The sequence below is a fragment of the Nannobrachium achirus genome (genome assembly GCF_963921795.1).
Source record: "Nannobrachium achirus genome assembly, chromosome: 12".
In the NCBI taxonomy this organism is placed as follows: domain Eukaryota; kingdom Metazoa; phylum Chordata; class Actinopteri; order Myctophiformes; family Myctophidae; genus Nannobrachium; species Nannobrachium achirus.
Window position 1 is genome coordinate 27362510 of NC_137832.1, and position 16789 is coordinate 27379298.

The 16789-nt window shown below is 40.1% G+C and overlaps 1 protein-coding gene across 1 annotated transcript; it reads right to left on the reverse strand.

The window, feature by feature from the left end:
- Window positions 1-653: 653 nt before the first annotated feature.
- Window positions 654-16385, reverse strand: adrb3a (adrenoceptor beta 3a; the record flags this gene model as incomplete). Its single annotated transcript, XM_080738540.1, has 2 exons — window positions 654-681; window positions 15067-16385. 2 exons carry the CDS (start codon window positions 16383-16385, stop codon window positions 654-656), a joined length of 1347 nt encoding a protein of 448 aa, XP_080594666.1.
- Window positions 16386-16789: the final 404 nt, after the last annotated feature.

The following is a 16789-nucleotide window of genomic DNA, read 5'->3' on the forward strand; positions in this document are numbered from 1 at the left end:
GACTCCACACCTAAACATGATGATTACGACACAGACCCCTTTACACTGGCATACTGAAGGCCTTTGTGCCTGTTCCTCTACATAACAATGGAAACAGCTTTTTTAGAACATTAGTCCTGTATTAAATAAAACGTTTATTACAGATTAAGTATATCATAAATAGATAATTTACTCAATATTTTCCATAATTATACCACACTGTCACTTTCAAACTGAAGGTCACATACATTGTGCCCCAAGGGATCATTGGAATGGATTCAAACTTAACATAAGTGCTTCCTTGTTCAGGAGTAGAGAATGTTGTTTCTTTTGTGCACAGTATGTTACTGGCACAGAGAAAAGTTCCGCTTTCATGTCAAAATGTCAGTCAAGTGTTGAGCTATACTTGTAACAATCTTTTCATTGTTTCATGGCCTTCCATGGGGTTTTCAATGTAGTCACTGTGTAGTCGTCCAGACCAGTTGTCTTTGCAGTCTGTCCACTTCTCCTCGAGTTAGCTTCACTTAACCACCCTTCACCAGGGGCCAGTGTGACTGCCATCCCGCTCTGATGTCCTCAGTGCTGTTGTGGTCCCAAGCTTCCCAGGAATGTCAGTAACTGTTGGGTCTCGTTCATTTCAGTAGCTTGACATTTGATCTCCCCATCTTTATGTCTCACCCCTCCTTTTCCTGCAAAGTGAAGCTGAACACAGAAAATATATTGGCATTCCTTACATTTCTTATGATAGAAAAAGAAAAGCATTGTCATCATGAGGGATCATAATGATGGATACATAATAAAAGTGACTTCTCTGAATGACGACGCTTTCTTTCTGAATTTTGCAGAAACCATAGTCAATATCAGCAGCTTCTCAATATTATATCATTAATTGCCAGACCCATGAAATGGGTAGGCCTACATAAGCAAATGTCGGTCTGTCCCTTTTCTATATAAAGGGTATATATGATGATGACATGATGATGACATGCCTACAAAAGGCATGATGTCATAAATGATGATGACAGACAGGGGGTCTGGCACAACCAGGTTGACCTGGTCTAGTTTTTAGAAGTTATGCTATGTTGTCTTTATGGCGAACTAAAACAGGCCTCACGGTTTCATCAATACACTCTCTGTGTATCATTCACACAATTTTACATTAACCCTGTCAGATCTAATTCTGACACTGTTGCTGGACAAGAATGTGCTGCCTAGTTAAGGTTTGAAATAACTGTCTGTACACTAGGTCACACCCTCAGAGGCATTTGGGTCAGATACGCATGCTCCATGACATTTCCTTTTATTTTTTTCCTTTTAGAATATCGATAACTCACTGAGTAATTAGCTGTTTTCCTACCTTTCTTTCTTTTTCTTATCTAATATTTTTGTGTAATGTCATATTTATTATGCTTGGTCCAATTTTGTATTTCTTTTTTCTTTTTTTTAACTTTCTGTCAAAATACCCTGAATTCTGATGCTATCACCTCACCGCTGCTGTTCAGTACATGTCTAAACAGGAAGACATAGTTAGTCGTACGATGGTGCTCCATGTAAAAAATAGCCAGTCTAAAAGCTCACAATGCATGATGCTTGTCTGTGAGCTTGTAGAGAATATCAGGCATCATATATAGAAACAGAAACATACATGTCTTTGACAAAATGTTCACTATTTACAGTAGGTGTACAGCTGAGTTCAGCCTTCTCTAGAAAACAGAATACTAGTAAGACGCCTCAGGGCGACATGCAACATCACCCTAAAGGGCGAGGTCGCGCCAATTCTTGGCTGTATCGGTGCCTGTTGAGATTGGCAGAACATGCCCATATATGGGAATTACCAAATATGCGCATTCCCAGATATGCCCTTAATATTGATGACATCGGGATAGGGATCTCCATAATATATGGGCATAGAACGGACAAGGACGTAATTAATTTGCAAGTGTGATCTGGGAATGCCCATATATGGGCATGTCAGAATATGCCCATATGGGCTTTCCCAGATATGCCCTTAATGTTCATGTTCTGACATCACATTGTCGACTATATATGCACCGTTGGCCCGATTGCAGCACCGTTGGCCAACACTGCAAGCACACTCCCTGGATGCCAGAGCAGAACCTCTGCCCTTAATGTTTTAGATCAGCCTGTTATAGTGCCCCCGAGGCACATTATTTTCTATTACTCCAACAGATTTTATATTCCATCCTGATTTTCTAAGATTGGCTTACAAAGTTTGCAGGAGTGGTCCATTTTGAACAAAATGCCTCAAATCATGAACACAGTGTGCGATTGTAGTGGAACTTTGCACGCACCAAGCCATGGAAGAAATGCCACCTTAAATGTTTCTAATTGGCCTTATGGTGGCACTATAACAGGCCAATACGTTTTTACCTTTAACTGGACCGACTTTGCACACACACTCCCTAGAGGGCAAGGAAAACCCTATTCCCTGCGTTTTTTACATCTCCCTTTTATAGCGCCACCAGGAGGCCAATCTTTGCAAAATAAATTTCGAGGAGCACTTTTTCTAGTTTTACTCTAAAAATGAGTTGCTTGGATAATTATCCAAATGACACAGACACTGTCCCGGATTGAAAGGTCTAAGTTTCCATTAGATTTAGTTGTACAGTAGCTAGAGTTCTATACACTTTAATCCTTTATGTTAACCCACAAATTGATTTTGGTTGCAGTTTTAATGAAGTGGAAAATGTATATAAAGTTATCGCTTTAGTGCTTTTTTTAACGGTGGAAATCTCATCCATCTGGTTGAGTCCCATACTGAAGTGTTTGTTCAACGCCCTGACCTTGATTCTAATGGATTGGATACCGCCTTTAAGAGGGAGTGATAGAGATCTCCCACGTGTCATTACTGTCCTGTTTTCATCCTGGTCCTCATTTCATGCTTCCTCAGCCAGGTAAAGGCACATATGGACGTTAGCATGCAGAGTTCAGTAAGTGGCTCTGATGGCATATTTCAGGGAAAAAGCACTTAGAAGGCGACACAACAGCACCCAGGGGCGTCACAAGGGGGGGGAAAGTGGGACTGAGTTACTAGGGCCCAAGGTGGAGGGGCCTTAATTATTTTATGCTTTATATATTGAAAAATAGCAGATCTACAAGCTTGCAGAGCTGCAAGCATGTAGATCTGCTATTTTTGAAAAGTCGTGAAAATGTGTGCAAATCTTTGAATATAATAATGTATTTTTTTAAGAGAACAATAAACGTTTTGCTTCTGGGGGTCCCTAGAACTGAATATTTTGAGATTGGGGTCCGTGGCCAAATACATATCATTTTGGGGTCCTTCACATGAAAAAGTTTGAGCACCACTGACATAGAAACATAGGTTTTTTCAAAAACCCTTAGAAGGATTTAGAAGACATTTATATAAACGGGTAAAAAAAAAAAAGACTTGCACAAATTTTCACGATTTTTCAAAAATAACAGATCTACAAGCTCGCAGCGCAGCACTCGGTGCCGCACTGTGAGCTTGTACATCTGCTATTTTTCAATAGTTAAAGCACAAAATAATGCGTAATAATGCCCCCCTCCCCCTATGAAGAACATTCATGGGGGGCCCGCAGTGAATCCTCGTACCCAGGGCCCAGAATTTGTTGCGACACCCCTGGCTACACTCTCAGTTAAATTGACAAAACTGTGCCCATGCAACGAGAGCCTACCCTGTAAAGGCCCCCACCTGATTACATCAAAACATTAGGCAGCCTACTGCCTAATGATTTTTCCCCCCGCAGCACTGTAACCTATTAGGTCTGTATATTGGCAGGTTTAGGACCTCATGGAACTGTGTGCAGAACTGTGCACCACCTCATATTTCAAAGTGAGTTTATTTCCCTACTTTTATTTATTGTAAGTAAAGTTTTGTGAGTACTTTTAACACCACTGAAATGCAAATATTGTCAATCACAGGCTGTTGAAATCTGCATCATTCAGTTGTCACCAGATCAACATCCTGTCACAGATGACTGGACCCTGTAAGGTCCCTCTATATTACAAGCAGTACAAGCAGCACTAAAAGCACTACAATGAACCCACATCCATACATTGTGTATATTGCATACCTTCTGTGAGCTATTACTTCCACAAAATCTTCCACAGTGATTACAAAATGTCCAGTGATGATTAATAAAAGGCAGAGTAGTAAGTGGGGAAATAGAATTATAATACTAGCAATGGCATGATTATACCATTGGACTGCGTCTTCCTGTAAAACACTGTTGGTTGCATAAACACGAGCGGCTTGGACTGTAAACACAGTGTCCTAACTGATTCTTTTAACTATGAATTAGGGGCTCGCCATGAGCGCAGTTTCGTATCCATGACTCGCAAGAGCCATTGATTAAATTTTTACACCTTAGTCCATGGTGGTCTGCACAGTATTTAGCTTTGAGACATCACTCAATTGTCATGAATCACCAGTACTGCTGGGTGTTATCATGTAATGTGTGTAGAAATATTTACAAAACCACTTGGAATTATGACCCATTGGTGACAACTGCAGTGAGACACTTTAACTTCAGGATTCATATAGACATTTTCCAGACATCTCCCTCTCTCTCTCTCTGGCTCTCGCTTTCTCTCTCTCTCTCTCTCTCTCTCTCTCTCTCTCTCTCTCTCTCTCTCTCTCTCTCTCTCTCTCTCTCTCTCTCTCTCTCTCTCCCCCCCTGTCTTACATCTGCATTACGTCTTAGTTATTCCTGCTCATGTATCCCATAGTTCATACTTGTAATCTATTGGTTATTCTTGCTTGCATACAAAATATATGATGTGCCATAATATTCCTTTGCCTGTGTGTATACTGTATATTTTCTCTATCTATATCTATTGAGGCACATTAGGTGATATAACTGCTAATCACAACACCAGAGCAGTACAAGTGCTCACGTAATTAGTTGCAACACATCAGCGACAGGCCCAGTGCCCCAGGATCACCTAACTTTATACACAAGAAAGTGAAATGTACTATGGCTATAAACAACCTTTACTTAGACCTATATGAACTTATAGCTAAAGTTATATGATACCATAGATAGACATGGGCATACAAATACCATATTGGATCATACACTGATGCTCAAATCTGAATTCGCATCCCTATGAAACAATTCATGCTAAATATAATTATTGTCATCATAAATGGCCTGTATGGAGAATACATGCAAAAACCATGATTGCAATTGCTCTCTCTGTCTGTCACTGAAGCTCAGGATCACACCCAGTGCCAATGCCTAAACTGTTACCCTGGCTGGGCGCCACTCTCCCTCTGCCAACCTGGGGTGAGCAACAGACTGCGCTAGTGCTTCCGTCAATGCACAAGGAGTACAAGCCGCTTCTTTTCACCTGATAGGGGAAGTTCCCCCAGTAGGACGAAGAAGGATCTCTTAATCCAACCAGTTCCTTTCCTCTCCACCAGGTGCCCCGGCTGACCAGGAGACCAGGATTACAAACCTTACAAACTCCACACAGAAAGGCCCTTTCGCCAACCCCACCTCGGGTATGGGCACTGATGACGTGGAGGAGGGAACACGGCCCCAGCACCCACAGCGTCCCTGGCGGGAATCGAACCCAGGACCTTCTAGCTGTGAGGCGACAGAGCTTCTGACTGTAAGTATTAAATGTTCAGACATCTTCAGGCTGAACATCTAGTAGTGATATAGTGTGAAATTGTTCATGACATTTGTTGGCCATTCAAGTTTGTGAGATTTGTTTTGCCAATCAAATCTGGATGTTTTTGTGACACTGTTTTGTGAAGCCCACCACATAGTCTACTTGCCAGCCCATAGAGCCCCATTGTGAACCCGGACATGTTGAGTACACCAATGTTTTATGCTAGAAATGTTGAGAAAGGGTCCCCAGCATTTAGAAACTGCCGGATGCTAACTTGCATATGTTGAGCAATTTTCATAATTTCCATAATTAGCTTTAATTAGCATAGTCACCTATAATAATGGAAAATATGTCAAAAACTGATTGGTCGATTTTAACAATATTGGAGTGGTTTTGGGGGTTATTGGGGATGCTGAATCCATTTCTGACATTTTCTAATTTTAAAATGGCCGTTTTAAACCGGAAATGGCCATATACCAACTTAAATTGGGATGATTTTGATACTTTTTTGTTGATTTTCCAAATGATGAAGTGACTATTTTTGCTAGGCTATTGTGGCAGTCATTGTTCTAATCATTGTGTGGATTGTCTATATTTTGCTTTTGAAATGCAGATAATGTATAAGCATATAAATAACCACATTTATAATTTAATTCATTATCAAAATAAAAAAAAAGTATCAAAATCATCCCAATTTAAGTTGGTATATGGCCATTTCCGGTTTAAAACGGCCATTTTGAATTTAAAGAATGTCAGAAATGTATTCAGCATCCTCAATAACCCCCAAAACCACTCCAATATTGTTCAAATCGGCCAATCTATGCCTGCGGTTGTAATCTTCATTGGATATTTGTGTTTGTTTGATTTGTCAAAAATAAAAACAAATAAACAGCAGCCTAAGATTGTTGTTACAGTATACATTTAATGCCGACGTATCGGTTTCATTGTATGTGGACCTTGTTTTCCCTGTTAGACAGCATCAGTGACAAATTGTAAATATTCCCAGGTGTCATATGTCTCCTACCCTTATGCTTACACTGTAATGCTGGCACACGGATGTAGTATGTAGAAACATGCTACCTTAATGTCACCATAGTCCTGCAGTAATATCTGCAGGTATAATTACCTGCTCTCAAGTTGTTGTTCATCTGCCTTTTGTGATATGGGTCTAGAGTCCTGTGTTCTACTTTAATGTGTGATGATTTATGTTGTGTTTTTGAGCGGTGCAAACCGCTCCTACAAGTGGCTGTGCATGTGTCCGTAGCCTTTTTCCTCAGCATTTTGCCATAGTAAAATGTGTGTGCGTAGCATCATGTTTGTCTAGTGATGTCATATGTCGTATGTCTGTAGCCTTCTTCTTCAGCGTTTTGCCATAGCAAAATGTGTGTGTGTCTGTAGCTGTGCGTGTGTCCGTAGCCTTTTTCCTCAGCCCTTTGCCATAGTAAAATGTGTGTACGTAGAATCATGTTTGTCTAGTGATGTCATATGTCGTATGTCTGTAGCCTTCTTCCTCAGCGTTTTGCCATAGCAAAATGTGTGTGTGTCCGTAGCTGTGCGCGTGTCCGTAGCCTTTTTCCTCAGCGTTTTGCCATAGTAAAATGTGTGTGCGTAGCATCATGTTTGTCTAGTGATATCATATGTCGTATGTCTGTAGCCTTTTTCCTCAGCGTTTTGCCATAGCAAAATGTGTGTGTAGCATAGCCTGTACATCCTAGACTTAAATCCTAGTCTGAAGATGTTATGCAAGCACGACCACCGCTCACTTCACATTGGGTGTGATTTTTATATGTCTGGCTGCTACCTAGGGGTGGGCAATATTTTTAGAGGTATCATATACAGTATATCGTGATACAATTGAGAGAGCCTTGTAAAAAAATCCTGTTTAATCGTTAATACAGAGATTCATTGCAGAATTCAATTTAGACCTGCATTTTGGTCTAAATCAGTAGTTCTCAAACTTTAAAAATGTCAAGGTGTCCACTTAACTCTGACAGCATACAAATGAAACCAAATCCATTTGGTTACATACTTGTTAAGTTCAATTTAGACCTCCCAAAAGGAACCCAAAGAGTCTAGTTTTTGTCAAGTAACTTGAAAAATAACCATAAAAAACAATGTGAAAAGGAATCGTGATAAAATTGTGTATCGTGATACAGCTTTGGAAGATATTGTGATATTGTATTTTTCCATATCGCCCCCCCCCCCCCCCCCCTACTGCTACCTTGGCCAGGACTCTCTTTTAAAATAGATCTCTGGTCTCAATGGAACTTCCTGGTAAAATAAAGGTAAAATAAATAATCAAATCCTTGACATCTTGTGATGTAGAGGGATGGAAGCTTTCTTCAGTCATGTTGATGTACACTACATGCTAAGAACAAATTGTCCAAGTTTAGTTCTGTCTAATAGTGATCTGATAAAGATCCTCTCACAGAGCACACTTCTAGTCTAAATTCCAGCACAAATGTCATTTAAGCCATAACCGGCTTGACCATGCAAGACATGGTGACGTGCATGTACAGTAGGGCTACTATGAAAAAAAAAAAAGACTGGATTCAACAGAAAGCTTTACTTTTTGTTAAGCAGCTATTGCCATGTCGTGTCAGTGCTCTCCTCTTAAATCAACTACTCAGCTGTCTGTTGAGATTAGATTAGCTATGGGTTTTAGTCTTCTCAGCCAAATAAACTGTCATAACACCCTCCATCTTTGACCCCAAAAACACATATCAGGTCAGTGGTTAAAACTATAGCCAGATGCCCCCGTTGCCCTCCTGAGAAGTAATCCGGCAGCAGCTGTCACACTTCAGGCCAACATGCATGAGAAAACCTAGGAATGAAGCACAACCAAGCTTTCTTAAATATGGAAGAAATAATAAAAGAATAACATTAGTGCCACTGAACTGATTAAATGTCTAATTCATTTCGATTTGTTCCTTCTGAATATCCTAAATAGAGTATAAATTAGGAACACTGTTATAAAACTATTATTAATACTACTATTTAAAAAAATCACACCCAGTGTGAAGTGAGAGGTGCTTTGTATAAGTTCATTTCATTAAGCGTCCCACAAAGCTTGGCCATTGAGCACAAGTGTGGCACATACGGTACGTACACATACATACAAACAGACAAAGCGTCGTTCAATAGAACAGTACATACTGTACGCTGTATGGTGCTTGCGTGACACATGGATGTGGGCAAGAACATCATGCATGTACAGTATTTCACTGTAAACAAGTCGTCTGTTTATAATAGCTATATTTAGAGTGCACCTCACCCCTGTGCTGGTCACTATCTCCAGGTGATCATTCACTTCAAAGTTTCCATGCATAACTTTTCAAACGATCCCATCGGGTGGCTCAAAAGAAGATAAGGGCTAAGGCATGGACTCATGGTCATGGTCTCTCATAGATTTCTAAAAATGGGGCAATATCATCCACATGAGTGGATCAACCAGTTTACCAGCCACTCACGCACAGCAGACAGACACCTGAGTCATTCCATTGCCAGGGCTGCACGTATCGGGGAGCACATGCCTGGCCCTTGTCATATACAGAACATTTGTTAGACTTCTCCTGTCAAAGCCATGGATGGCCCTGTCTTAGACTAACATCTCTTTTGAACTTCTTGATCCCCCTTACATTTTTGTAATCCGGTTCAAAGCACAGCATGAGTCCACTGAGCCTTCCCCTCGGTGTGATCTACACTACAGCACCACTCACTGGGCTCCTTTTAAGGAAGACTTTTATATGCTCCTAAATGTCTCCCACATTACTGCACAATTGATTACATCTGTAAAGTCCCACAGGGACGGATGGCAGCATGTACAGTACTGGGAATGTATAGTACAGTAAATGACCCAATGAAGCATCCTTAAATCTAACCATAAACAGAGTCACACTCTCTGTGGGATTTTAAATAACAAAAGTTAGAATACACCCCCTAAATTCATTTAGATTAACAATGATAATACAGGTATCATTAGTATGTTTGCACAACATCACACAACATCATCACCTCCCTGTGTTATCTGTTTTGCCATCATAATCATCATGACTACACCCAGAAATTATGCAAGACTGCTGCAATTTTGTTCAGCTATACATTAGAAAAGCAATGAGAATTCTACGCTTTCCCTCCCAACCGTAGCTGAGACATGCTAACATGGCTATTCTTATTGGTTGTTGGTCTGTAAACAGCCTCTCTATTTACAGGGGAAGTCTTGTGCCTCAGTGATAAAGATTTATCAGCTACAACTAAGAGGTGTTGGAGAGGGTGTAGAGAGGCCCCTGAAAGAGGCAGAATCTCCTTGAGCCGCACTCATTTGGAAGGATATTTTAAACCTTGTATGCACTCTTCTGGAATAACCTTTTACACTTTGGCGATTGGCTGTATGTTCTTGCAATTACTAGTTATTGCTATCATTGTGGGTTCGGTTGCTGCCATCTTATCACAGGTCCACACAATAATCTAAAATAAAATTATTAAATGAAATGATTAAACAAAAAAAAATGTTGAAAATAAAATAGGTAAATATGTTATGATTATTATCAGTGTTATTAATACAATACTGACTCTGCATAGTGTCCGTGAGAGTACCTCAGGGTCATGGGTTATGAAGAAACCTATGGACATCTGTTAGTAATTTAATGTTCATCAGCTGCATGCAAAGATTGATTGCAGGTAACATAATGCGTAGCAGAAACCATGCGATTGGTTGATCTTCTCTCATCAAATGATCTGCCATATGTTTATTGAATCACTGAGTGGAAGGCAGAGACTCGGTTTTGGGTTATGTTTAGTTCCTTTGTAATATTCATAATAGTAGCCAATGTTTCAGTATAAGTATTTATTTTTGTACATTGTTCTGCTCAATCAATCGTAATCTCTCGATGTGTTCGGAATATATCCAAATATGTGTTATTAATTCTGTTCGCTGGACACGTGCAGCAAGCTATGCAACAAGTGCTTTCTATTGGAAGAGTTTTGGACTAAAAGAAAATCAATATGTCCTATATTAAAATTGACTAATGGTTTGTTTAAAAAAAACAATTTTTTTTAAATTGGCTAATGGGAGGACCGGATAACAGAGGACAACACACTCCAAATATGGAGTGTGTTGAACCTCAATGGGCCTCATTCACTAAACTTGCGCATAATTTGTCTTTATGCACATATCCGCACCTTTCCACGTACTGAGTCTGATTCATCCAATTCTGTTTGTCCGTGGACTTTAGTGGACATGCACTTGGACTTGCACTGATCACATCTGCTCCTTATTCTTCGTGCAAAATAAATTACAATAGTGCCAAACCTCAAATACAAATATTTATGTGCCCAACATTTGTCATCACATAAAGTAAAGAAAAATTATGTCAAACGATTTATTACTTGGATGCATATTATAGACAAGATGAAAATTCAGCTGATTTTGATTCATTTTCAGTTGATGCATTTGGAGCTGAATTATTAGTTCCCTTTGCGTGTTTGCCGTTAATGTGTGGCTGCGTGTGGCAACAGTTTCGCGTACTGGACTTTCATGTCAACTCCGATGTCATGCTGTTCATTTAATAATAACCACATCACGTCATTATAATAAGTCTTACCATCTGATGTAGCTGTGTCCATTACTCCATTTTGGAGTAATGGGCAGTGCATCCATCCAAAGGATAGATTTCCCATCAGTAATCAATAAATGTTAAAAAATGATCTGATATCGTCAGACTCCAGCATCATCTTTTTAACTCAGCAAAGGTTAGCGAGCAATTGTTCTTTAGAAAGGGCTTATACTGTATAATATCCTTTCCCAGTTTAGTCCAGTCGTTATATGAAAAAACCTAAAAAAAATTGCAATTGTAGCAAACTCAACTGATTTTGTATCCTCAATATGTCCTTAGTGAGGGAAAAAAAGTCCCAAGGAATCCCATCAGGGGAAAGTTTTGAAAACGACCTACCTACCTTCACTTACTATACACTACACTATAAAGGAAAAAATTACTCCCAAAAAATCTCCTTTAAGTGGGATGTGAGGGGTCAAACTAGGGGTTTTTAATTATTCTGAATCCATTGCAAGCATTTGTTTTGCATGAAAAACATTCCTTGGGCTAAAAACGGACCCCAAAAGACTGTGAAAATCACTAAACCATCGTTTTGAGGGGCCATTTCTTGCCCAAGGAATATTTTTCGTGCAAAACAAATGCTTGCAATGGATTCATAATAATTAAAAACCCCTAGTTTGACCCCTCACATCCCACTTAAAGCAGATTTTTCGGGAGTCATTTTTTCCTTTATAGTGTAGTGAGTGAAGGTAGGTAGGTCGTTTTCAAAACTTTCCCCTGATGGGATTCCTTGGGACTTTTTTTCCCTCACTAAGGACATATTGAGGATACAAAATCAGTTGAGTTTGCTACTATTGCAATTTGTCTTAGGTTTAGCCTAATTTTGGCCTAAAATTACTGGACTAGTTGTATTAGCCTTTGGTCGTGAGGTTAAACTTTGTAAACTTCGCATGAAGGACTCACTGGCTGGCCAAAATGCACTGATCTACAAGGTGTCAATGCAACGAGTTGTAAGCTTGTAGATCTGTTCATTTTGTTGTTGTTGGTTTGACGTTGCACTCCTTTTAGGTGTGAAACAGGCATGGGACAACGCAAATAATTCCCATGGGAGCGAGCCTGATACTTACAAACTAAATTTTTATGGACGTAGGATCCACACACATCAAGGTTCTGCACCCCCTTTCATGAATCGCCTTATACAATATACACAACCCTTTTTCGGAAATGTACGACGAGCATAGTGAATGAGGCCCAGTGTGTCACCATGGCAGGAGGCGCAAACAAATCAATCAGATCCATATATGGGCACAAAAGGGGGCATGCCCATATATGGGCATTTACTGATGACATCAGGGATCTTCATATATGGGCATGTCGGTTGGATCGGCAGTGCATCGTAGGTGTGAGGGCTGCGTAGCGACCCCAACGCTAGTTCTTAACATGTCCCTGACCACTCACTATAAAGATACTTACTACTAATGTTTATACTTAAACCTATATACTGTATGTAGCACTGTAGCATATGGAATCATGTTCTCCATATTCCTTATATACCGGTATATGTAAAGTGATCATGCAAATATAAGCTACCATATATTACACATTTAATGTATTTTGTATCAGTTTAGTTTTTGTATTATCTATCCGTTAAATCATTATATCCTGTCAGAAAGTTCCTACTTTAAAATTGTCACATACAGTGCTGCATGCAATGAAATTAATTGTCTGATGAATGGTTTGGGGTTGATGGTTTGTTGCTATACATTACTTAGCTCTTTAGTCATTCACTCTTGCCTGGTAGAAATCTTACTTCTTTCCTTTTTTTTGGAAGAATTGGATTAAATATCCTAATTACATTTCATTAAGCTGACACTCTTATCGAGAGTGACTTAAAGGAGCTATAGTCAACTTTTTCATTGTAGGGCCGACGCTTTGTTTACATCCTAGTCTATAGACTAGAATGTAAACAAAGTGTCGGTCTGACAATGGCCAAAATGATTATGTTATCATTATTTTAAGCTTTTTGAGGTCTTTTTTTTTTTTTTATCCCACGATTTTGCAACCCATTTTCACCCAGTGCGAATTGTCTATGTAATCCTGGGCTCTGCTCTCCCTCTGCCGCACCTGGGGAGACAATGGACTGACCTCATGCTTCCTTCAATGCATGAGTAGTCCAAGTTGTTTCTTTTCACCTGACAGGGGGGATTTCCCCGGGATGGACGTAGCGTGTGGAAGGAACACGTTATTCCAACCAGTTCCTTTCCCCTCCATCAAGCACCCCAGCTGGCCAGGGGGAGGCAGCTGGGGTGAGGTCATTTTTTTTAGGTCATTTTTGAATAGAAACACATATATGAAGCTTATTTTTTTATAAAATATTTTCGAAACATTATTTTTATTTTAGCATCCGTTTTTCAAGAAAAAGTTATATAGCTCCTTTAAAATAAGTGACATTACAACCATTCATTTGTTGTAATTTGCTGTATAACGTCTTGCCTATAAATATAAAAAATGATTCCTGTTCTCTCTCTTCCTCAGCATCATTATACTCCAGCTTCATTACAGTACATACTAGTTCATAATCAGTAGCAGTAAGTCACCCTTGTAATTGGACTCAATTCCAGTCAAATGAATGATATTTGCTATGGTACATTAACTCATTCCCTGCCAGGCCCGATAGTCCCGAGATTATTCCAATGTCTTTCCCCGCCAGGCCCGATAGTCCCGAGAATTAAAAAAAAAAAAAAAAAAAAAAAAAAAATTTTTTCAAAAAATTTTTTTTTTTTTTTTTAAATTTTGACCCCAAAAAATGGAGTAGGCATGATAGCAATCGCGAAATTTCATGTTTAACCCCCATAGCAACCCCATCTTTCAAGCATGGCAGCCATTTTGGCAGCCATCTTTGTTAAACATAGTGGCTGTTATCTCAGGAATGCCTGAACGGATTTCCATTCGGATTTTTTTGTTTGAAAGCTGTGAGCAAGGTGGACACACGTGGTGCATTATCTAGGCATGGGTGTGCATGATCCGTGCACACCCAATTACATGGAAGTCTATGGAGACGAATGGCAGGTGGGAGTACGGAGGTATGTTAAAATGGCGGTCAATGTGTTAAAAGTGTAGAGAGTGGTGTAGCATCTTTTTATGTACTTATGTACAGTAATGCTGTATCAGTGCATCATCATGCCATTGATGCATACAAATGAACAAATGATTCTGCTGTAGATTGTGTAATTGTTTTCATATCAGCATGTGCACACAAGCTGACTTAACTAGAGTTTGTATTATGTCTCTTGATTCAGCAGAGGTTTGATTCTTTAACTCTTAAGTTAACCAATGGACATAGATATTACATTCAAGTTTTTAGGTGCCGACTTTGACTCTTTGATTCTTTTAACTCCCATGTTCATAGTGTATATTAATTGTTAAATACTGTACATAATTGTCAGTACACATCACATATTTTGTCCGGCAAACTTATAGACGGTTAGACTAACACCTCTTCTTCTCTGAATTTCTGAGTTTGTAAATTAAGATATAGTTATCTATATAGAAATGTATTTTATATCTTATAGGAATTTAATTCATGCATGCAATTCATAAATGCTAGCATGTATGTATTATGTAAAAAAAAAAAGCAGCATTCTTTTATGTTAACATGCAGTAGACATGTTGTCTATACACTTAAAATGTATTGTGCTTACTGCTTTCTTGACACGTTTTCTACCGTTAAATGATAAATATTTCAGTAATAATGACTACCGTATTCTCTTTATGTTTCTAAAAATATGTTTATTTAATTTATTAATTTATATAAACTGGAGATAAAACAAATATATTAAATATGTGCATCACTCAAGGTAAATGAACCAAGTCAGTGTTTGGGAAATTGAAGGAGGCAGGGGAAACTTACAATTCCATTTCTGGCTCTGATAAGTCACTGAACTGTGTGCTGCCATTGGAATGGGGAGGTCCTGGGGAAGGGGCCTCACTTTTGTTGCTGCCCAGGCTGTCGTTCCCATCGCCCGTGGCAGTGGGAGTCTTCTGGAAAGAGCCGGCTGTGCCTGACTCAGCCTGCCATAGAAAGCAGGGGCAGCGAATCCGTAGCTCCTTGTAAAAGGTGTTGAGCCGTGGCGTGGACACCCAGGGGCAGCCCAGCACTTTCTTGAAAGCGGCACGGAACTCTGGGCTCCTGCAGTAGATGATGGGGTTGAGTCCAGAGTTGACGTAGCCCAGCCAATTGAGCAGGCGGAATATCTCACCGCTTGGGATGTGTCTGTCGAACACGTTGATTATGTTGGCGACAAAGAAAGGCAGCCAACACAGGGTGAAGGTGCCCATGATGATGCCCAATGTCTTGAGGGCTTTGTGCTCCTTGACGACCACGACCAGTATGCGCGACGATCGCCGCTTGGAGTTTTTCCTACGGGCCGGGCTGCCGGACCCCACACAGCCTGTGGGCAGGATGTTGGTGATGAGGTGTCCGGGCGTCAGCGTTGACGGACACTCATTCTGGAAGCGTGTCCGGTTCTTATCTATAAGCTGTACCTGCCGTGATGCTATTAGAAAGACTTTGGCATAAACAAATATCATTATGAGCAAAGGGATGTAAAAAGACACCACGGACGATATGATGGCAAAGGTCCTGTTGGTCACAAAGTCACAGCAAGTGGGGTCCTGATAGCATTCAGTTGCCTCCTGGTCATCCGCTGCACGCCAATACTGGTTCATGATCGGCACAAAGGAGATTAGGGCAGACACAATCCACACCACACAAACTATTAGCCTGGCACGGCACTTATTGATCAGTACCTTGTGTCTGAGTGGCCTTGTAATAGCTATGTAGCGGTCCACTGCTATTACGCAGAGCGTCTCGATGCTCGCCGTGACACACAAGACGTCCACAGAAGTCCAAAGCTCGCAGGCTGTGTCGCCGAGCAGCCAGTTGCCCGATACCACAATGGTGGCCCCCAGGGGCACAACTAAGACCCCCATGATAAGGTCTGCAAAGGCCAGCGACATAATGAAGATGTTGGTCATGGTTTGCAGCTGTGAGGTCCGTGCAATAGATATGATGACAAGCAGGTTGCCCACTACAATAGTCATTATGATAACAGCCAATATGACCAGAATCCATGATCCAGCCGCGTCGTGATAGGGCCCTGTCTTGTTTTTGGCCTCTAAGGTACTGTTGACCAAATTGGAAGCCGTAACAGTCAGATTATAGTCCATCTTCCACCAGTGGGCACAGCTATTATATTCAACTCGGTTACATGAAGTCAAGTTTTTAAATGCTGACTTTGACAAAATGAAGTGCCTTTCTTAGAAGCATTTTTTTAATATAATTTTGTCCAAACTCAAACACTCAAGAAGTCTGTAGAATATCTTTGAATATTTTCTCTCTACAAATGCTGCTAAATGTATATTGTTGAAATTGCTTACATATTTCACACAGCCTTGGAGCCTCACTTGTATATTGTTCAGACGCCACCAATGGTCCCTGGGTGGCCTTTTCTTACGTTTCCAAAAATCAAAAGAAGCATTTTAAGAGGTTCCCACTGGTGTATGCAAAAGCAACATGTTTTAGGTTTTTTTGTTGTTTTCAACAACAACCAAAAAGTTGTATCCACCAATGT